At 34.4% G+C, this 23,871-nt stretch overlaps 1 protein-coding gene across 1 annotated transcript in view; it reads right to left on the reverse strand.

The window, feature by feature from the left end:
* Positions 1–1,355: 1,355 nt before the first annotated feature.
* The window catches only part of HIKESHI (heat shock protein nuclear import factor hikeshi), a 29,866-nt gene continuing 7,350 nt past the window's right edge, over positions 1,356–23,871 (reverse strand). The window contains exons 3-5 of the mRNA XM_016206822.2: positions 7,287–7,438; positions 2,185–2,303; positions 1,356–1,581 (exon numbers count right to left, since the gene is read on the reverse strand). Of these exons, the coding sequence (XP_016062308.1) occupies positions 1,527–1,581; positions 2,185–2,303; positions 7,287–7,438 (326 nt within the window). The 3' untranslated portion in view covers positions 1,356–1,526. The remainder of the gene's footprint in view (positions 1,582–2,184; positions 2,304–7,286; positions 7,439–23,871) is intronic.

Below are 23,871 nucleotides of genomic sequence, written 5' to 3' on the forward strand. Positions count from 1 at the left end.
TGTAGCTTTAAAGTAAGTCTTGAAAGTAGGCACTACCAGTCCTCCAACTTTGTTCTTCAATATTGAATTGGCTCTTCTGGCTCTTTTGCCTCTCCAAATGAAATTTAGAATCAGTTTGTTGATATCTACAAACTTGCTCGGATTTTAATGGGATTGCATTAAATCTTGACAAAATTGCATCTTCCTATCCATGAACATGGAGCATCTCTCAATTTATTTAGCTTTCTTTCCTCAGAATTTTGTAGTTTTCCGCATGTAGATATTGTACATATTTTGTTGGATTTATACCTAAGTATTTCATTTAGGGTGGTAATGTAAACAGTATGTGTTTTTAATTTCAAATTCTGCTTGCTCATTGCTAGTATACAGGAAGGCAACTGACTTTTGTGTATTAACCTTGTGTCATGCAACCTTGTTATGATCACTTAGAAATTCCAGGAGTTTGTCAGTTCTTTTAGATTTTCTACATAGATGACCATGTCATCTGCAAAAAATTTTATTTCTTCCTTCCCAATCAGTATGCCCTTTATTTCCTTTTCTTGTCTTATTGCATTAACTAGGACTTCCAGTACAATACAGAAAAGGAGTGGTGAGAGAGGACATTCTTGCCTTGTTCCTGATCTTAGCAGAAAAGCTTCTAGTTTCTACAATTACATATGTTAGCTATAGGATTTTTTTTTTTAATGTGTCTTTGACTTCAGAGAGAGGAAGGGAGAGGGGGAGAGAGAGGTAGAAAGATCAATGATGAGAGTTGTCACTGATCGGCTGCCTCCTGCATACCCCCGAATGGGGATCGAGCCCGCAACCTGGGAATATTCCCTGACCGGGAATCGAACCTAGATCTCCTGGATCCTAGGTTGATGCTCAGCCACTGAGCCACACCAGGCCGGGCAGCTATAGGATTTTTTGTAGATGCTCTTTATCAGGTTGAGAATGTTCCCCTCTATTCCTAGTTTGATGAGAGTTTTTAATCATGAGTGTCAGATTTTGTCAAATTTTTTTCCTGCATCTATTGCTATAATCATGTGGTTTTTCTTCTTCAGCCTATGGATGTGATGGATGACATTAACTGGTTTTCAAATGTTGAACCAGCCTTGTATACCTGGGATAAATCCAACTTGGCTGTGGTATATAATTCTTTGTATACATTTTTTATATAGTTGATTTGAAGTTAATTATTCTAACAAGTTAGTATAAAAACAAAAGATTATCAATGCAACGGCATTTGGCATGCTATGGTTGTAAATAAGCTTTATTTTTAAGTAAAAAAATGAATCATAGCCAAAAGCAAAATGTTCTGCCTCTGAATAGTATTTTAAGCTTAAGGGGGAAAAGTCATTAATGAGAAACATATATTCATTTTTCAATTTTTAATTTTTTATAAAGATTTTAATTAAGCTTCACAGTCACTAAGCAGTTTTTAAACTTAGGTTTCATGATCCTTTTGATTTCATGCTTTTAAATGGAGTCATTTATCTTCAAAACATGACAAATTTCAGAATCCATTAAAAATTATTTTATTCAAATTATGTTTTCCAAAAGAGAGGGTTCTGTGCTAGTCGTCTTTGAAAGTTTTCATACCTACAAAAGAGAAAACATATTTACAAAAAAATTAAAACAGAATCTCTCATAATTTGCCAAAGGACTTATCAAAAAGCAAACAATTTTCCATGTCATTTCTAAATAGCTAAGACAAAAACCTAAAAAGCTAAAAACTTAATCTGAGTAACTATTAATTTATAAAAAGAAAGCAATCATAGTGATTTAAGCATTAATGTACAGGATGCAGAATAAACCACCCTGATGCCTTAAACATATTTACTTTTGGTCAAGACTTTCTAAACTTGTAAAAAATAAGTTTTACTTGGTATTTCAAGCTTCATATATAGTACTTATAAGTCAAAATGTTAAAAAAATTTACAATCCTTAATCATGGTCTCTAAAACATAAGTAATTATATTTTTCTGTCTTTATAAATTCAAAATGGCTACTATATAAGAATATTTAGGGTAAGAATCATTCCTAATCTGAACTCTATAGTACATACTTTGTAATGGCATGCAAATGTTAACACTGATGTCCACAATAAAATATGTTTAAATGTCAAAGAAGACATACATTCACAGACAAAAATACACATGGTTACCACAATCCTTAATATTAGAGCTAGAAAATGCCCCATACCATTTCAGAACCACATTTGCTGGGATGAACATTTCAGATGGACTTGGTGCCATTTGGGCCTGAGAGATAGCAAATGATGAAGCAAAATTGTAGAAGTTGTCCAACATCTTTTGTGTGAACTGAAAAGTTAATAATGAATACATTAGTGTATTATACTTAATACACTAAGACCTTAATATTTTAAATTTAAAATGTTCCCACATTAACTCGGTTTTAAGGACTGAGTTCTAAGGCTGTCTAATGCTGAAAGTTAAGGGAGGTCATAAAATGACATTATGGAACACAACCATATCAATCTGCCTTTAGTACGTTCTTTATATCTCAATGAATTTATCAAATATTTTATGTTCTTAACATTCATTTGGGGGGGGAAATAAAAATGTTTTTCCTTCATGCATCTTCGATCTCCACCTCTGTCTCAACTATGCTCATCTCCTCAAATGTCACCCTCTTCAAATCAACCTATTTTCTCATATAAAGCAATAACCATGTCAAAGAAATCTTTTTCTTGCCAGAAAGATAAAATGTAAATATAATAAAGGAACACTATTCCATTTCCTCTATTTCCTGGCCTGTTTCTTCTCATTAGCCCTCAAGTGGGCAAATCCACTAATATCCTTCACGTCTGGGTTTAAGCACTAAGCCCAAAAGTAAATGAACTACGGAAGATAACACTAGCTTCAATTCACTCAAAAATAATCTTCCCAACATCACTTATGCAGAAACACAAAACTAGCAAACAAGGCTCCTGCTGTCTCTTTTCTACACAAGAAGAAATAACTTATTAGGATTTTTGTTTGTTTAATAATATCAAGGTAATTTAATCCAAGAGAATCTACTGTTAATGTACTTAAACTAATATCAGAGTCCAGTAAGATCACTAAAAGATCAGTATTGGCAGAAGAGGGTGAGGGGAATCAACAGCAACCCTCCACACCAGCAACAAAAATTTTTAAATGTAAACTTTAGTAAGATCCAATTTGGAATAGAAACAAAGTCTTTAAAATACCTAGGAAAAACACTAAAACAAGCTGATAATAAGACTTGTGGAAAATATTCTAAGACTCTCTTGAAGAAAATAAATAAAAGGACCTATATACCATGTTCAGTGGAAAGATAAAACATGTTCACCGACGGGAAGACAACATAATAATGGCAGCAATTGTCCCCATATTAAACATTGAAATCCAATTAAAAACCTATATAAAACCCAATATAAAACCTATATTTCCAACTAAATTCCAACAAGGTTTTCATGGAACTCGACAAAATGATACTAAAATTATTGTGAAGACTATTTAAGCCTATTTTGATGATTAGGAGAAGGGACTTGGCCTATCAAACAGTAAGACTTTTACTGGGAAAGGAACAGACAAATAAACTACTTGGAATAAAAGAGAAGAGTCCAGAAACAAACCTAAGTATATGTGGCAATGTGATATATAACAAAGATGCTATTACTTGCAAAAAATAAAATAAAAAAATTGGACTACTCATTTAATTAATAGGACTAGGACAACTAGTTTTCCATAGAGGAAAATGAATTTAGATACCTTCCTATATCACAAACGCAATTCAAAAAGTAAAACATTAACGTTTTAACAACTATAAAAGAAACTAACAATAACATCTTCACATATCAGGGTAGGAAAAAATTTCTCAAATTTAAAAAAAAAATCACAAATTATAACAGAAACAATTGATAAACTGTCTACATAAGAATATACTATGTCTGTATACAAAAGAAACTATAAATTATATTAAAAGACATGCAACATGCTAGAAAAAATTTGCAACATATATAACAAAAGATTATTATCCTGAACACATAAAGGCCAAAAAGATAAACTTAAAAAGTGCCAAAAAATAACAATAGAAAACTGGGCAAAATATATAAACAGTCAATTCCTATTAAAGAAAATACAAATGCAGACCAGAATGTGAAATGATGCTCAACTTCACTAGTAGTCAAGAAATACACACCAAAACAATAGTTATATTCTATATAATCTGGTAGGCAAAAAGTTAAGGTCTGATAAATATTAGTGAGAATGTATAAACATCTACCAATATAGAAATTAAGAAAACAACTGTGGCTCATTCATACAGTGGCATATAATACAACTAGTAAAAACAAACTAGATGTCCTTCATGTATCAACAGATAAATCTTTAAAATAATGTTAATGCTGAGTGAACAATAATAGCAAGACATAGAAGTTTGTGCAATATAACATTTATATGCATTTTTAAAACATATAAAAGAGTAAATCAACAAGAAGGAAAAATAGAGGAACCAGAGAAAGAAGAGTCAACACAGAAGAGAAATAAAATGAATTTCTACAGTAATGGTGAAAGAAAATATCTTGACAACAGCTATGCAACAGACGAATGAGTCAACAGTAGAACAACAACAAGAGTTCCGAAAAAGACATTTCTAAGACAAATTTTAAATTGCTATGTTTAAATATACTGAATGGGAATTTATACTTGGCAGAGTTTAGGCATAAAGTAGATATGAAAATAGAAATCCATGCAAGGGAAAAAATAAAGCATTTATTAACCGGGAAGAATGAAGTTACACAATAAAGGTAATTATAGCACTACACATGGCTCAGCAAGAGATTTCATCATGCTACTCAGATTGGCATGTATTTTAAAACTTATGAATTGCTTATTTCTGGAATTTTCCATTTAATATTTTCAGATCACAGTTGACTGAACATAAATGAAACTGTGGAAAGCAAAACTGCAGATAAGGACGACTACTGTGTTTTATAAATATAGAGAGCAAAATGTCTTCTTGCCCCTCTCCAAGGATAAAATCATTTTGATATCTATTTTCCAGACATTTTTCTACTACAGTCTGTAAGGGATACTTCAAGCGACATTTTACAACTTTTTTCAGCACAGTTTATTTTTTTATTTTTTAAAATTGTTAAGACCTAGACTCTGACAGTTTTAATTCAGCCCAGTCTCAAGAGATCATATGACAAGCCTGACCAAATTCATGGCCACAACCTTCAAAAGTGTGCTGCCCAGCAAACTCATAAGGTTTCCCGAGTCCATTCACCTTCCTCCCCAAGAGGACTTATTTAATACTGTTTCATTTATATTTCCAATATTTCCTTTCCCTTCAGTATTAGCTGATGACCTTGCTTCCTATTTCACTGAGCAAAGAGAAAAAAATCCAAAGGAGAACCTGCACAAGTTCTCATCACCACATTTACCAACATTCTGCACCTGTACCCGTATATCCATTATATAAATACTATCCATTATACTGTCTGAAGTGAAAACCCCACATGTGTTCCCATTTCCTACTCAAGGACACCACTTCTGCACTTCTCCCAGCTCTCCTGCATCATCCATTTTTCTCTAATGTTTCATTCCTGTCAGTGAAACATGATGTAATAGTTCCCATAAAAAAAACAAGAAAAAAAATTCCTTGTTCCCACAGCCCTCTTAAGCAACCAAACCACTTATCTGCTGTCCTTTCTAACAAATATGCATCAAGAGTCACCTATATTCACTGTTTCTATTTCCTCTCTTCAAACTCATTCTAACCTCTCCGAATTCCTGTCCAAGTCTTTAGTGACTTCTACCTGCTGAATCCAATGGTTAATTCTTAGCCCTTGCCTTACTTGGCCCATCAGCAGTGTGATACTATTTCCTTCACCTTTTTCCCTTCACTATTTTCACTTTTTCCTTCTTAAAAACCAGTCTTTTTAGAAGATAATGACAAAAATAACTTCCAGTGTTGATTAGCAAGGAAGACACATAGATTAATATTAGAATATACTGGCGGAACTATATGGGAACTGTATGCCATTCTGTACTCTCCGGTAAATAAGATTAGCTTCTAAAAATTTATTTTAAAAAAAGTCTTCACTTGGCTTCAAAAACACCACTTTTGGGGCCTCCTCCTACTGAACTCGACCTCTACCTGAACTCTAGACTTGTCATCTGCAGTTCGATATCTAACAGACATCCCAAACATAGTAGGACCAAAATCCAATTCCTGTTTCCACTCCCAGCCCATACTTGTTTTTTTTCACAATATTTCTGTGTTCCATTCCTTAAGCCAACATCTTTGGAGCAATAGTTTAATGTCTCCCTTTATCTCAGATCACAGATGTGATCCCTACCATAAAGCGCTACTGGCTCCATCTTCAAATTATCTCCAGATCAACTGTTTTTCATCACCTTCTCTTCTACCTCCCATACCCCTTGGATCAAGTCATCATCTCTCATATTTTTCACAAGAGCTTCCTAACTGATCTTCTTCCTTGCATCTTTGCCCTGCTTCAATTTCCAAAGATGCAAAAGTGATCCTTTTAAAATTTAAGTTAGATCATATTACTCTTCTGCTCAAAACTCTCTTATATTTTCTCCTCCACGCAGAATATAAACCAAAGTCCTTACAAAAGGCATTGAGGTCCCATATGATTTATCTTGCAGCCATCGTCCCTATAATCTCCAACTTCATCTTCCATGTCTCACTTTTGCTCACATTACTCCATTCACAAGGACCTTCATGTTATTCCTCAAACATAACAGATTTCTACCTCAGGGCCTTTGGACTAGCTATATCTTTGCCTAGATCCCCCTCCCTTAAGGCCTTAGTCATACAGAAGTTAAAAGTCAACCCTTACAGAATTATATCCCCTTAAGTTCCGTGAGGACAAGGATCTTGCTTATTATGTTCACAACTATATACCCACAGTCTAGCATACTAATTGAGGAAGGAAAAGGGAAAAACTCATAATTAAACCTATAAAAACACAAGTCTCATAAAAGCATTTACAAGTTTCAAAATACCTATAGAGAAAGCAGACAAACGGAAAATATCCACAGATGCCAATAACTTACTTCATATACAGGCTGGGGCAAAAATAGGTCTACAGCTGTTTATATGGAAAATAATATAATAAATAATACAGGAATAAACTCTTTCACGTACTCACAACTGTAAACCTACTTTTGCCCCACCCTGTACAGTTTACCTTCATTTTTACGTTTTCTATCACCAGGCTAATTTTTAAAGTATACAATATAATTTTTTAATTATTTCGAAAAATAATAAAATGTGCATTGCATTACCTGAGTGAATGAGTCTACTGAGGATACAGCAGCATTACCTACAGGAGTCTGCTGAGCCAGACTGTCCAATAATTCCACTGAAATTCCAATTTGAGCAACAGATGGAGTTCGGACAATATTCATGGCTCCGAAAGGGTGTTGGCCTCCTTCTCCTGAAAGAAATTAACATGTGCCACATATTTCAAGTTTAATGTCTATCCCATACAAATTCCTTTGTAAATATATAAAGAACCTCTGATCTACATGCTCAAAAAAGTTCTCCTACATGAAAGTTTGTCTCTTTTCAGATAAATGTAAAAAGCTACCTAGTTTTTATCATATTAACAAAAAATAAGAAAACTAAAATTTTCCCTACCAGAAAAATAGCTGTTACCTTTCTAAAACTAAAATTACTGCAGCTTATTAAAACTTATTGAAATTATTTTATTTTACTAAAATATTGTGATTAAATTTCCATTAGAAATAAACAGAATGAGAGAAAAATAAATGAATAAGCATTAATTAGATCAGATTCTCAATGCTAACTCTGAGGAAATAATATTTTTAAAGGGTTTGAGAATTAGTTTTAACATTTTTCTGATTATTCCATTAAATTGCCTTTACTAATAAACAACATGGCATATTTTACTAAATGTCATGATCACACCACTCAGCACCTGATAATCTGTTATCAAACAGGAAATAAAGAAATTTGCAGCTTATTCATAAAAGATATTTAATAAAACGTGTCTTCTACTGTTGTTAGGTAGAATGTTCTATACAAGTGTGTTAGGGGTAGTTGGCTTGTAGTGGTGTTCAAGTCTTCTATTTCCTTGACAATCTCCTAGCTAGTTGTTCTATGCATTACTGAAAGTAGGGTATTGAAGTTTCCAACTATTAATGCTGAACTATTTCTCCCTTCAATTCTGTAAGTTTCTGCTTCAGGTATTTTGCTGCTCTGTTGTTAGGTACACCCAAGTTTACAACTATTATATCTTTTTTATGGATTGACCCTTTTATCATTATATAATATCCTTCTTTTATCTCCCTTAACCATTTTTGCCTTAAGCGTATTTAGGCTTTTTTAGTGCAGCCACACCAATTCCCTTTTGGTTTCTGTTTGCAGAGATCTTTTTTTAATCCTTTACTTTCAACAATTTGTATTTTTAAATCAATAGTTAGACGATGTTTATTGATCCAGTATGAAAATGTCTACCTTTTAATTGGAAAGTTTAATTTTATGTTAAATAGATACTCACTAGTATACCATTTTAATTCCTCATCATTTATTTATTTTTTAAAATATATTTTTATTGATTTCAGAGAGAGGAAAGAAGAGGGAGAGAGAGAGATAGAAACATCAATGATGAGAGAGTCATTGATCGGCTGCAGCCCGCAACCTGGGCATGTGCCCTGACCGGGAATCGAACCCCGATCACCTGGATCCTAGGTCGACGCTTAACCACTGAGCCACACCCGGCCGGGCTCCCCATCATTTTAAAATTTAATTTATTGGGGTGACATTGGTTCACAAGACCACACAGGTTTCAAGTGTAACTCAACAAATCATCATCTGCACACTGCATCTTGCGCCCACTGCCCAAAGCAAAGTCTCTTTCCATCCCCATTTATCTACCCCCTTGCCCACCTCTACCTATCCCCACCCCCTTTTCCCTCTGGCTATCACCACACTGTTGTCTGTATCTATGGGTGTTATATACTTTTTTTTTCCTTAATCCCTTCACCTTCTTTCAACCAGCCCCCCAAGCCCTCCCCTCTGACAGATATCAGTCTGTTCCATGTATCCATGCCTTCATTATTCGGTTCATCAGTTTATTTTGTTCATTAGAGTCCACATATAAGTGAGATCATATGGTATTTGTCTTTTTCTGACTGCTTATATTTTCACTTAGCATAATAATCTCCAAGTCCATCCATGCTGTCACAAAAAATAAGATTTCCTTATTTTTATGGCGATGTAGTAATACACTGTGTAAATGCACCACACCTTTCTTTTGTTTAAATATGTTTTTATTGATTTCAGAGAGAGGAGGCAGAGGGAGAGAAACATAGAAACATCAATGATGACTCATTGATTAGCTGCCTCCTGCACACCCCAACTGGAAATTGAACCTCAAACTCCTGGATCAAAGGATGATGCTCAACTGCCAAGCCATGCTGGCAGGGCTGTACCATGGCTTTTTTCTTTAATATATCTTTATTGATTTCAGAGAGAGGAAGGGAGAGGGAGAGATAGAAACATCAATGATGAGTTATTGATTGGCTGCGTCCTGCACAACCCCGACTGGAGGTCGAGCCCACAACCCGGCATGTGCCCTGACTGGGAATTGAACCTCCCTCTCCTGGATCCTAGGTCGATGCTCAACTATTGAGCCACGCCCGGCAGGGCCCATGGCTTTCTTGCTACTCATCTACTGATGGGCACTTGGGCTGTTTCCAGATCTTGGCTACTGTAAATAATGCTGCAATGAACACAGGGGTGCATATATTCTTTCAAATTAGTGTTTCGGGATTCTTTGGATCTATTCCCAGAAGAGGGATCATTGGGTCAAACAGGCAGTTTCATTTTTAATTTTTTCAGGAAACTCCATACTGTTTTCCACAGTGGCTGCACCAGTCTGCATTCGCACCAACAGTGCATGAGGGTTCCCGTTTCTCAACATCTTCACCAGCACTTGTTGATTTATTGATAATAACCATTCTGAAATGCATGAGGTGGTATCTCATTGTGGTTTTAATTTGCATCTCCCTGATGATTAGCGATGTTGAGTATTTTTTCACGTCTATTGGCCATCTGTATGTCCTCTTTGAAAAATGTCTATTCAGGTCCTTTACCTATTTCTTAATTGGGTTGTTGGTCTTCTATATATTTTGGGAATTAACCCATTATCAGATGTATCACTGGCAAATATGTTCTCCCTTTGAGTGGGTTTTCATTTCATTTTGTTGATAGTTTCTTTTGCTATGCAAAAACTTTTTAGTTTAATGTAGTCCCATTTGTTTATTTCTTCTTTTGTTTCCCTTGCCTGAGGAGATATATCATAAAAAAAATTGCTATGAGAAATGTCCAAGATTCTGCTATGTTTTCTTCTAGGATTTTTATGGTTTCGAATCTAACATTTAAGTCTTTAATCTATTTTGAATTTATTCTTGTGTATAGGGAAAGTTGGTGTTCTAGTTTCACTTTTTTGCATGTATCTGTGCAGTTTTCCCAACACCATTTACTGAAGAGATTGTTTACCCCACTGTATGTTCTTGCCTTTGTCAAATAATAATCGACCATAAAGGCACGGGTTTATTTCTGGACTCTCCATTCTGTTCCATTTATCTATATGCCTGTTCTTGTGCCAATACATGCTGTTTTGATTCCTACAGCCTTGTAGTATATAATTTAATATCAGGTAGTGTGATACCTCCAACTTCGTTCTTTCTCTTGGTTGCTGTGGCTATTGGGGTCTTCTGTTGTTTTATATAAATTCTTGGAATATTTGTTCTAGATCTGTTCGATATGCCATTGGTGTTTTAATAAGAATTGTGTTGAATCTGCAGATTGCTTTGGGTAGTATGGATGTTTTATTCATGTTAAGTTTTCCTATCCACGAACATGTTGATGTTCAACTTATCTGTATCTTCTTTAATTTCTTTCTTCAATGTCCTATAGTTTTCTGAGTACAGGTCTTTTACCTCCTTGGTTAAATTTATTCCTAGGTACCTTATCTTTTTTGTTGCAACAGAAAGTGAGATTGTTTTCTTTCTCCTTCTGATAGTTCACTACTGGTGTATAAAAATGCCACCAATTTCTGAATATTAATTTTGTATCCTGCTACTACTCTGCCAAATTCATTTATTAGATCTAGTAGTTTTTTGGTAGAGTGTTTAGGATTTTCCTTTTTTTCTTCTCTTCTTTTCCTTTCTCTTTTCTTTCTTTCTTTTCCTTTCTCTTTCTTTCTTTCTCTCTCTCTCTCTCCCTCCCTCCCTCCCTCCCTCCCTCCCTCCCTCCCTCCCTTCCTTCCTTCCTTCCTTCCTTCTTCTTTCTCTCTCTCTCTCTCTTTCTCTTTCTTTCTTGCAACAAATGGATCTGTTTATTACCATAGCATTTTTTTGGTAGAGTACTAAGGATTTTCCTCTTTTCTTTTTTTTCTTTTCTTTTCTTTTCTTTTCTTTTTCTTTTCTTTCTTTTCTCTTTTCTTTTCCTTTCTTCCTTCCTTTCTTTCTTTCTTTCTTCTTTTTCTTTTCTTTCTTTCTAGCAACAAATGGATCTGTTTACTACCATAGCGTTTTTCTGAATCATAAAACAAAATTGTAATATCTAATAATAATGTAGGTAAGTCAGTGAAGTCTTTGGAAGTGCCTAGCACCACAGCAATGTTTCTGTTTTTTAAAAAACAGTTAACTCGAATCCTCCCACAACCACATCAAAAATACTGCTAAACTACAGAATAACCATCATTCAAAACTGCCTGAAATCTGGCTGAATGGAAGTGTCCCTCCACAATGTAAGTCAAGAGCCTAACACAAGGCACAACTCAGAGAAAGGAATCCTACAGGAAACTAGGCTTTTAATGTCAGTAACAAGAAAGAGCAGCCATTATCATTTACTATCTGGATCTAAAACGACTCTTTTTAAAAACAGATACATTTTCCAGAGAGCTATACAATGGGATAAAAAGAAAACCATGAAGCTAAGAGGCAAGACACATGGGTTTTATCTCTGTCTTGCCATTAACTGGCCTTTATACTGAAGATAACCCACTAGATAGACCTCTAATGTTTGTTTTCTCATCTGTAAAATGAGGCAGTTGAACTAGATGATCTCAAAACATCTCACCCCAGTTTTTTTATTATTATTATTTTTTAATCCACACCTGAGGATGTTCTTTCCATTGCTTTTCAAAGAGAATGGAAAGGAGAGAGAGCGAGAGATAGAAACATCGATGTGAGGGACACATCAATTGGTTGCCTCCCGCATGTACCCCAACTGGGGCAGAGGACCGAGCCTGCAACCAAGGTACATGCCCTTGGCTGGAACTGAACCCGGGACCCTTCAGTCTGCAGGCCAAAGCCCTAGTCACTGAGCCAAACCGCCTAGGGCAACCCCACCCCCCGTTTTGATGATTTAAAATAATACCTCAGTCTACTCAAATATTCACCTATTCTATTAAATAAAACACTTTGAAGAATAAAGATGAAGCCCATTAAATATTTATTGAACTCTTAGTAAGAGCTGAGTATTAACTATGTTAATTGCTGGAGAAAAACTCCAGTATAACACAATGCAATCCAAAAGAATGCTGGGTTTCAATTTTATTTTGTTTTAATTTTATTTTGTTTATATCTTTATTGATTTCAGAGAGAGGAAGGGAGAGAGAGAGAGATAAAGACATCAATGATGAGAGTGTCATCATTGATCAGTTGCCTCCTGCACACCACCTACTGGGGATTGAGCCCGCAACCTGGGGATGTGCCCTGACCAGGAATTGAACCACAATCTCCTGGATCCTAGGCCAACACTCAACCACTGAGCCACAGCCGGCTGGGTATGGGTTTCAATTTTAAAAGTGTGTGTGTATGGGGGGCAAGACTTATAATTCTTATTGACATTCTGTAATAAATTGAAATGATGCATCCAATATATAAAAACATTTTGTCTTTTTACAAAAAAAAAAAGTTACTTTTCATTATCTTTCATAAAGATAATGAAAAGTAACTTTAACATTTTTAAGAAGCACTGAAGTACAGCAAACCCAAATACTGTATTCTCTTAGCCATTACAAAATATGAAAATTTATGAATTCCCAATTCTGTTCAATAAAAGTGAAAAGCAGACAATGAAGACGGTGTCTCCAGTCTCCTTTTATACTTCTTGAAAGATGACATATCCGTTGGACAATACAATATGAAAACTGTGGGATAATGCAATAGCAAACTAAAGTACACAGGCTATACCTGACCCCTGACCTATTGTTGTATGACCTGGGAGCTAAGAATGATTTTTATATTTTTAAAGGGTTGTTTAAAGAAGAACATGATGCAGAGACCATATGTGGCCCACACACCTAAAATATTTACTCTCTTACCCTTTACAAAAATGTTGGCCAACCTCTGCTCTAAGTAATTTATCATCCTTCCTATTTCTTATTATTTCAACCTTTTATAATTTGCATAGTTGAGAATAACTGATGAGTAATGATGAAATAATTCTTTGGATGAAATAAGATACAGGAAAAATAAGATCACTAATATCCCCAAATGCAGCTTAGAATTATAAATAACATTGTCCAGTGGATCCATATCATAATTGCAAGATAAAATGAGTTTTAAAAATGTGTAAGTAAATGTTCTCTTTGTTCTTTGGAAGACCTCTACAAAAGACTAAAACTCAAGTACCAATCTTTCTACGAGTTAGAGGTGCCCCCAAAAAGGAACTAAAAAACTAAAAGTGAGTCCACTCATTAAGATATTGTAGGTGTGCATGGCAACAAAGAGAAGGCGGCTAATGGAAACAGTTATGCCAAAAATAAGTCGTTCACTCTGAAGTGGCATCTGAATATGACATGCTAAATAAAAACAGCTTAACTATGTCTACTTAAAAGCATTCTTAGTATTGAGTGTCAATATTTAGAAATTACATATACAGGGTGGGGCAAAAGTAGGTTTACAGTTGTGAGTATATGAAACAGTTTATTCTTGTATTATTATTTATTATTGTATTATTTTCCAAACAACTATAAACCTACTTTTGCCCCACCCTGTATTTCTAAAACCTCTTTGCTTATTTCTGTTGATAGCCTGACAAGCCTGAAATTACATTTTTCATATTCTAAGATCTATGTGACTCTCAAAGGTTTATCAACAATATTTTAAACCACGTAAAATGATTAACTTATTTGACACTATAATGTCTAGAATTTGGATGTCTGAAATGTATTTAAACAAGCCATATTTTCCAAGCATCATCACTGTGTTCTATATACTCTAAAGAACACAAAAGATACAAACAATCCCTATTCTGAAGGAGTATATACTCTGATGGAGCAGTAACAGTCACTTAACTTCTCTGCACAGGTTTCATTACCTGGGTGGCTTATAAGATCCCTCCTAGAGCTGTCTTCCTATGATTTTATAAAAATATAATCATTTTCTGAGCACCAACTACACGCCAGGCACTATTATGAGTTTTGCATTCATTATCTCTAATGCCCACAGAGATACTTGCATTATAGGTTCATTTCACCTGAATTCTCCTCTAAGGTAAAAATAAACTGGTGAAGACCACCCAGCTAGTAACAAGTATCCTTAGGATTCAAAACAGGTCTTTCAAGCCCCAAAGTTGATGTTCATTACAGTTCATTATCCTACCAGTTTACACCAAATTTTATGCTATGAACTCTTAACTGATTTTAATTCATTAATTACTTCACAATAAGCTATCCAAGAAAGCAAGTCAAGAAATGTAGGGAAGTAAAAGGTTCCCATTCTGGCTCACTAGCTCCACTTCATGTCAACAGACAAATAGTAACATCTTGAGCTATTTTTGTCCTAATACCCTTGACAAGCTCAACCCATTTTTAAAATGAAAACTGGAATAAGTTTAAAAGTATTTTCCTGGTAACTAAGTTAAATGAAAAGAGAAGAGACCATTTATTCATATGTAGAGAAAGCAAAAGCAATGACATCAAAATACGGCAGCAAGCTCCCCCCAAAATAGGGCAGAATTATAAAAAAGAAATTCAAATGATGATTTAACATTCCTTAAAAATTCCTCTTTGGTGCTAAGCCTTTTTTCATGGGTATTTTTAAAGTCACTGTCATGAAAGACAAAGACCTACACATGGATGTTTATAGCAGATTCATAATTGCCAAAACTTGAAAGCAACCAAGATCTCCCTCAATAGGTAAGTGAATAAACTGTGGTATGTTCAGAAAATGGAATATTACTCAGCACTAAAAAGAAATGAGCTATCAAGCCATGAAAAGACATGGAAGAAACTTAAGTGCGTATTACTAAGTGAAAGAAGCCAATCTGAAAAGGCTTCCTAGTGCATGATGCCAACTATATGACATTCTGGAAAAGGCAAAACTATGGAGTCAAAGCAAAAAATAAATCAGTGGTTGCCCAGCAGGGTGTGGCTCAGCAGTTGAGCATCAACCTAGGATCTAGGAAATCGTGATTTGATTCCCAGTCAGGGCACATGGCTGGGTTTCGGGCTCGATCCCCAGTTGGGGGCGTGCAGGAGGCAACCCATCAATGAAAACTTTCTCATCATTGATGTTTCTATCTCTCTCTCCCTCTCCTTTCCTCTCTCTGAAATCAATAAAGATACATTAAAAAAAAAAAAAAAATCAGTGGTTGCCAGGAGTAGAGACAGGGTGGGGCAGTGAATAGGCAGAGCTCAGAGGATTTTTAAATATTTTTTTATCTTAATCATTTTTTCTTTTTTTTTTGTTAATCCTCACCTGAGGATATATTTTTTAGGGAAGTGAAAATACTCTACAATATTGTAATTACATGTAAATGTCATTATACCTTTGTCCAAACCCACAGAATATACAACAGCATGGGTGAACCTTAAGTAAACTGTGGGCTTTGGGTAATTATGAGTTCACCCAAAAACCTTTAAACCCTTGTGGGTTCAACCTTGGTAAAAAATGTACCATTCTGGTAAATGATATTGATAAGAGAGGGGGCAGGGGTCTACAGGAAATCTATGTGCCCTCTCAATTTTGTTGTAAACCTAAAACTGCTCTAAAAAAAATGGTCTTTAAAAAAATCAAATGTATTTCTATGTAACTAGCAACAAACAAGTGAAAATATAAAGTATGTTCAGAGATTTGGGGGGAAAAAGCCAAAATGCCCGACAAGGAATAGGTAATCAAACCATAACTTACCAACAAAATACTATACTAGTAGAAAAAGGACCATATGCTCTACACATCAGTGTTTCTGAAACTCATGTCACCTTTTCCTTTTAAATAAAAATAAAAATCTCATCTCCTATTCCCACTCCAGCCCATCCAAAGATCAGAATGTTTCTGTTTCTCATTTTACTTGGTTAATAGTAAAGGGAGAAAAGGAAAACTAAACATTTAATACTTTTAAACACATCAAAATTTCATAGCCCACAGTCGGTAGATGTTATGCTCTCACATCGATGTTTCTCTCTTTTCCCTTCCTCTCTCTCTAAATATCAACAAACTATTCTTTGGGGGGAAAAGATGGCAACTTATTTTTTTTAAATTTCATAACCCATTATGAAATATTAAGTAAAAATGGTACAAACCAGCAGTTGCATACATATGAACTATATATACACATAAAACAAAGGAAAGGAAATTTGAATGTAGTTTTCTTCTAAACTTACTTTGGGAGAGGAAAAGACCTACTAACTTAGAATACTAAACTAAAAATGAGTATCTAGATCCTAATCCCTGCTCTATTTTAGGAACACACTAAAACTTTCTAAATCTCAAGAATCTCAACAGTAAAATTAAGGATTAGATTAAATTACTTTCCAGGCCTTCCATTCTAATATTCTATGGCTTACTCTGTTAACATATTTGGCAAGAATATGCTCTATTAGTTTTGGGTTTTTTTTGTTTTGTCTTTCTAATCCTCACCAAAGGACACACTTAGAGAGAAAGGGGGTGGGAAGGAGAAGGGGAAGGGGGGGGAGGGAGAGAGAGAAACATCGATGTGAGAGAGAAACATCAGTTGGTTGCCTTCAGTACGTGCCCCAACCAGGGATTGAACCCACAACCCAGTTACGTGCCCTGACCGGAAATTGAACCGGCAACCCTTCAGTGCAGAGGATGATACTCAACCAACTGAGCCACTGCAGCCAGGCTGCTCTATTAGTTTTTATGTAGTACCAAGTACACTGTACCTTTATTATGACTTTCTAAAAACTGCCATGACAATCATGATCGAGTATCCACATTCAGTACCCTTTCTCCAGGCCTCCTATACCGTAAGGCCATATTAATCCAGGAATTCAGTTCCACTTCTAGGAGTTTCTTCTATAGAAATACAGTGCTAGAAAATATGTACAAAGATAAGTGTAAGAATATTTATTGTAGCATTGTTAGTAACACAATAAAAAAATGGAAATGACCCAAATTTTCATCAAAAGTATTTGTTAAATAAATTATGGTATTACCAAACAATATAAAACTATTTGAAAGAGGTAGATCTATACATACTGCCTAAAAGTTAGCAGACTTTTTTCTCTGAACAAAATACTAAATTTCTCTGACATCTAACCTCTTGAAAACCAGAGGCTCATAATACACATCTCTAATTGTTGTTAAAGATTAAACAGATAATACTCCTGAAAGCCTAGCACGGTGCATTACACAAACAGATATTCCAAATGTTACCCTTTCCTTCATCCCTCAATCATTATAAAATCTTCCTAGAACTCATTTCTCTGGCTCTAATCTCAGCAAGCCATCCCAGACAATGATTCTCCTAAAACAACATTTTTAATGATATTATCTTGCTCAAATACTTGACTACCAGAAAAAAAATTAAACCTCACGTTGCGTGAACATCACACAACAGTTCCACTCTACCTTTAAAACCTTACCTCACCCCCTATATCTCCCAAATGGGAACCTATCATGCCACCTTTAAAAGTCTCCTCACTGTCACTTGAAGGTGCAGTACATACTTTTATGATTCTGATCATCTCCAATTGCAATTCCCATACTCCCACTTCCATCCCATCCAAACCTATTCATACTTCAAGTTCATCTCCAGTCTAATCTTCCATAGCACCATTTTCAATTATCTCAGCTCTAATCTGTTTCATTTTAATACAGTGTTGGAGTGATTTTACGCACACAAACAAGATCCTACTGAGAGCAATCATCAATCTGAAAAGTAAGTGCTAAGAATGAAGTAGAGGCCCTGGCCAGATAGCTTAGATAGAGCAACGTCTTGATATGCCAAGGTTGTGGGTTTGATACCCGGCCAGGTCACATACAAGAATCAACCAATAAATGTACTTAAGTACAACAACAAATCGATGTTTCTCTTTTGTGTGTGTGTGTCTCTCTCTCCCCCACTTACTCTCTTTCTCTCTCTAAAATCAATTTTTTTAAAAAGGATAAAGGAGACGTTCAATATTACTTGAGGAACAGATCTACAACAAAGTTTTAACAACACAAGCAGGTACTTTCTTCTGTAATTTATTTAATGGAAATGACTAAAGTAATTCCTAGTATATTTCCCAAGCTTTCACAATGTAAATAAGACAACTTAAAAATCATGGTATAGCAAAAGACCTATATAGCTACCCACTTTTTTATATAGAAGATCCATACAAACAAATTTTAATTTTGTTAGTACTCCTTCTATGCGCTAATTTGAGTTTGCACTACACTTCCTATAAAGCAAAGATCTCTTTATATAGAACTGACAGTATTTAATAATTTTTACTAAATATTGGTTAAATGTCTCTTCTACATTATAAAGACCAAGATGAGCATCTAAAAACAAATTTTAAGAAACTCATTTAAACTTCTCAAATTCTCTAACCACAAAATTGTATCTCCTAAGCTTGTGCCTATTTTAGGATGTATGTATCCCACATAAGAAGGGAGAAAAGCAAGTTTCTTAATATCAAACCTTTCCTTTTATATTTTCAAGTTTAGTCCTACCCATTACCCAGATTGTTCCAACATCAGCCTAAAAATGTATTTATCATAACTCCTTTTTAGAATCCAAGAGTCACAAAGTTTCCTTTCAATCAAAATAACTCTCAGTAACTGGTTTCAAGACCCCATACCAACTGCAATTCTCCCAACAGAGCTCTCTTGACCTTTCCCAAACAAAACTGTTCTGTGAAAGTTAAAACATCTGCTCATCCAGCAAAGAACTGCAAACACTGCCAAAACTTAACATGAAATCTGCTTCACTTAAACTAAACTTCTACCCCCCTACTCCCATAAAATTCTGATGGATTTGTAACTTAATAAAATCTCAGTTCAATCACAACTGCCTAAAGTTACTTCAATATATCTCTCTCCCACCATGATGTGCTAGTTAGCTAGGTTTGCTCAATATAATAAAACTTATAAAGAGCACCTCAAAGGTTCAAAAATATACATCTATTACAAGCCCACCTATTCTTATATCTTAATAATACACCATTCTCAAATATGAATAACAAGTCTAATCTTTTATATAAATTAAGAAGAATTCTAATACTTTAAACATTCAAAAAGTACTTTCCAAAAATACTACAAAAACCCACCCAAAACATTTTAATGGCATTTTATCATTTGTTTAATGTTGATATGTACTAAGTCTCTAAATAATTTAAGCTGCTTTATTTTTCTTTAATAAAGCATGTGAATTTACCCATTACAAATACTACACTGCAATTTTGTTTGCTGAATTTTTTCCAGATTGGATGAACCTTCTTATGATCCCAGAATGTACCCACCCCTAACCCCTAACCTTTTTGGTGTCACAAGACAAAAGGGAAAAGATAGACAAAGACAATGCAAAAAGGATAGGAAGAAGCACTTTTTACTATTCCCAAAGCACCTCCTGCAGGGAATGTAGTGATGATCATAAATAAAAAAGTGATGTTGTGCCCCTTTCCCAACTCAAAATGTTGGCAGAGCTGGGGCAAAGCAAGAGAGGGTAAGGTGGAGACAATTAAAATGACAATATAATTGGTATGTCTCCAAAAACAACCAATGGGTCCTGGTCTACTGGCTGGTGGCCAATATTAACCTTAATCAATGCATACAAGTCTGGGTACAAAATAAACCTACACTTCCAACTATGCAAAAAGTTAACAGCTAACTACTAGCCTATTGCTATACAAAGAAATTCTTCACTTTATATTTAAGGCACTGATATCATGTTCCACAGGATCCTCAAACCCAAAGCAAAAACATATCTCTCTTCCCCAAAATTAGTTGCTCTTCTTCCTGTATTGCTTATTACTATACTTACCAGTATCCATCTAATCTACTAGCATTTTTTCAACTAGTGATTTATTGTTTTAAAAAACCCAAACTCTATAATATCTATTTCCATTTCTTTCTTTCAAGTCAACACATGAATACTCATAAATATTCATTTGTGTGTGTTTATAGTAAATACTCATATAAATATTCATTTGTGTATGTTTATATTTTACTTTAAAACAGGGAGTTTAAGAGCTCCCAAGAGACTATCAAGTGAACATGCTTGATGATGGATGCAGAAAAATGTGCCATAATTTCATCTTTTCAACAAACAGTATTGGAACAGTTTTGATATCTACCTGTAAAAAAAAAAAAATTGAACTTCAATCCATAACTTGCACTAAAAATTCAAATTGGATTCCGATTTAAATGTAAAATCTAAAACTAAAAAACATCTAGGAGAAAACCTTTGTGGCCCTGCATTAGGCAAAAATTTCTTACACCACCAAAAGCAATACCCAGAAAAGAACAAATTGAAAAACTGGACTTCATCAAAATTAAAAACTTCTGCTCTACACAAGACACTGTTAAAAGACAAGCCAAAGACCAGGAAAGTAAATATTTTCAAATCACGTATCTTATAAATAACTTGTATTGAGAAATGTATATGGAACTCTCAAAACCCAGTAAGAATACAAACCAATTTAAAAAAACAGGCAAAAGGTTTTAACAAACACTTCACCAAGGAAGACATATATATACATAGCAAAAAAGCACATGGAAAAAAGCTCAATATCATTAGTCATTAGGGAAATATCAATTTAAAACACAATGGGAGACCACTGCACACCTAGTAAAACGCCTAAAACTAACCAAACCAAGTGTTGGCAAGGACGTCGAAGAACTAGAACTTTCATATATAGCTGGGTGAAATGTAAAATAGAACCACTATACTCCAAATAGTTTGGCAGTTTCTTAAAAAGTTATACATATAAGTACCATATGATCCAGCCACTGCACTACTAGGTATTTACTCAAGAGAGATGGAAGCATATGTCCATATAAAGATGAACACAAATGTTCCCTGCAGCTTTATTTTATGAGCCAAAACTGGAAACAATCTAAATGTCTATCAGCAGGTAAATGGATAAACAAATTGTGGTATGTATATCCAATAATGGAACTACCCATCAATAAAAGGGAATGAATTAGTGATACACACTGCCAACATAACTCCAAAATAATTATGCTGAGTGAAAGAAGCCAGGCGAAAAAAAAAGTGCACACGCTGTATTTCATTTATATAAAACTCTAGAAAATTCTACAAATTTTATAGTGACGGAAAGTAGATCAGTAGTTGCCTAGAGTGAAGGAGGAGATAGGAGAAAAGATTACAAAGGAGCCCTGGGAAACATTTAGGAGTGACAGATACGTTTGTTCATTATCTTGATTGTGGTGATGGTTTTATAGGTGTATCAAGATTTTCAAACTGTATACTTTAAATATGTGCAGTTTATTCAACTATAACTCAATAAAACTGTTAAAATTATTATAAAACAAAGGACAAGGCATGAAATATCAATATCTGTCTAAAAAATAAACTGAAAAATGAAAATTAGGTCCAATGGATCTTGATAGTGTACCAATGGTTGGAACACATCAATATAAATAAATACACACACATATCCATAATTTCATAATTCTTTTAAAAAAACCATTGATTAGCCCTAGCCGGTTTGGCTTAGTGGTTAGAGCATGGGCCCACAGACTAAAGGGTCCTGGATTCGGTTCCAGGGACAAATACCTCAATTGCAGGCTCAATTCCCGGCCCCAGTCAGGGTGCATGTAAGAGGCAACCAACCAATCAACGTGTCTCTCTCACACTGATGTTTTTCTATCTCTCTCTTTCACTCCCTCTAAAAATCAATGAAAAAAATATCCGTGGGTAAGGATTAAAAAATAATTAACTAAAATGAAAACTGATGAAACCTCTAAATCCAACTCATTTACTGAAAATAGATAAGAGAATACATTAAATCTTTTTTATGAACAATACTTGAGAGATCTATCAACCAATTGCAATGCAAGGACCTTACACAGATGCTGACTGAAAGTATTTAAAAACTTTAAAATATATAAAAATAAGACTTCTGAGACCATTGGAAATCTGAATGCTGATTAAATAATATTAAGGAATTATTGTTTGTTTTTAGGTGTGATAACAGTATAATAGTTTTGTGTTTTTTAAAAACCTGGTCTTTTATAGACACATACTATATTTACAGATTACATGTTGTGATTCTGGAATCTGTTTCCAAATAACATAAGAAGAAAGAAGTGTGTGGAACTATAAATAAAATAATATTAACCATGAGTAGGCCATTTTTGAAGCTGGATGAGCAGAGAGGGGTTCAATATTCCATCTGGTCTGCTTTTGCACATGCTTAAATTTTCTATAATAAAAATTTTTTTTAAATAAGATATTTTGTTGAATTCACTTTATAACTTTTTTATGTACATAGATGTAAAAATCCAAAATAAGTAAAATTGACTTAGGCCAAATTTCCTCTCTGGTATTGTCCTTGTCCTTTTTGATATGAAGGTTTATTAGCTTCAAAATATAGACTAGATGACTCTGCCTCTTTTCTGACAATTTATAAAGATAAGAACAATTTGTTTCATAAATGTTTAACTGAACTTTATAAAACTGTCTGGGCCTAATAATTGCTTGTAGAAGGGAGAGGTATATTTTAATTACTGATTTTAACTTCTTTATTGATATTATATCTAATCAGGATATTTAATTTATTGTTTAGTCAGCTTTTAGTATATTTTTCTAGAAAAATAACCAATTCCATCATGTCCTCGTTTTTGTATTTTTTGAAAGATTTTTTATTGATTTTTAGAGGGGGAGGGGGGAGAGAGAAACATCAGTGTTACAGTGAAACATCAAATCAGCTGCCTCCTGCAAGCCCCCTAGGAGGGCAACCCTGGGAATGTGCCCCAACCAGGAATCGAACTGGCAACCTTTCAGTGTTCGGGTCAACATCCAACCAACTGAGCCACACCAGCCAGGGCAATTTTTACATTTTTAATAACTTTATTTGTGCCTTCTTTTTCCTCAATACATATTTTCAGTGGCTCATTAGTCTTTTCAAGTCATATTTTTCTATCATTAAGCTCCTCTGTTATTTCTTTGTTTTCCGTTATTAATTTCTATTCTTAGCATTTATTATTTTCTTCTACTTTCTTTGGGTTGCTTAAGGTAAATACTTAATTCACTGATTTCAATCTCTCTTTTTACATATATGTATTTAAGTCAATCTCTTTAGTACTATCTTAACTCCATTCAAACGGTTTGATTTGTGATGGGGTGGTCGTTTTTTGTGTGGTTTGGTTTCTATAGAAGTTTATTTCCCATGATCATTTCTTCTATGACCCATAAATTACTGTTAAATATTTTTAAATTTCTAAACATCACAATGTTTTATCTTTTGATTTGTAATTACATTCATTGTGGGTTGTGTAATGACTGCCATTTGCTGCAGTGTGCTTTGTGATCTGACATGTGGTGATACTTCGTATGTGTTCTGTGTACTTAAAAAATGTATACAGGGTGGGGCAAAAGTAGTTTACAGTTGTCAGTACATGAAAAAGAGTT

The sequence above is a fragment of the Miniopterus natalensis genome, chromosome 11 (genome assembly GCF_054644295.1).
Source record: "Miniopterus natalensis isolate mMinNat1 chromosome 11, mMinNat1.hap1, whole genome shotgun sequence".
In the NCBI taxonomy this organism is placed as follows: Eukaryota; Metazoa; Chordata; class Mammalia; order Chiroptera; family Miniopteridae; genus Miniopterus; species Miniopterus natalensis.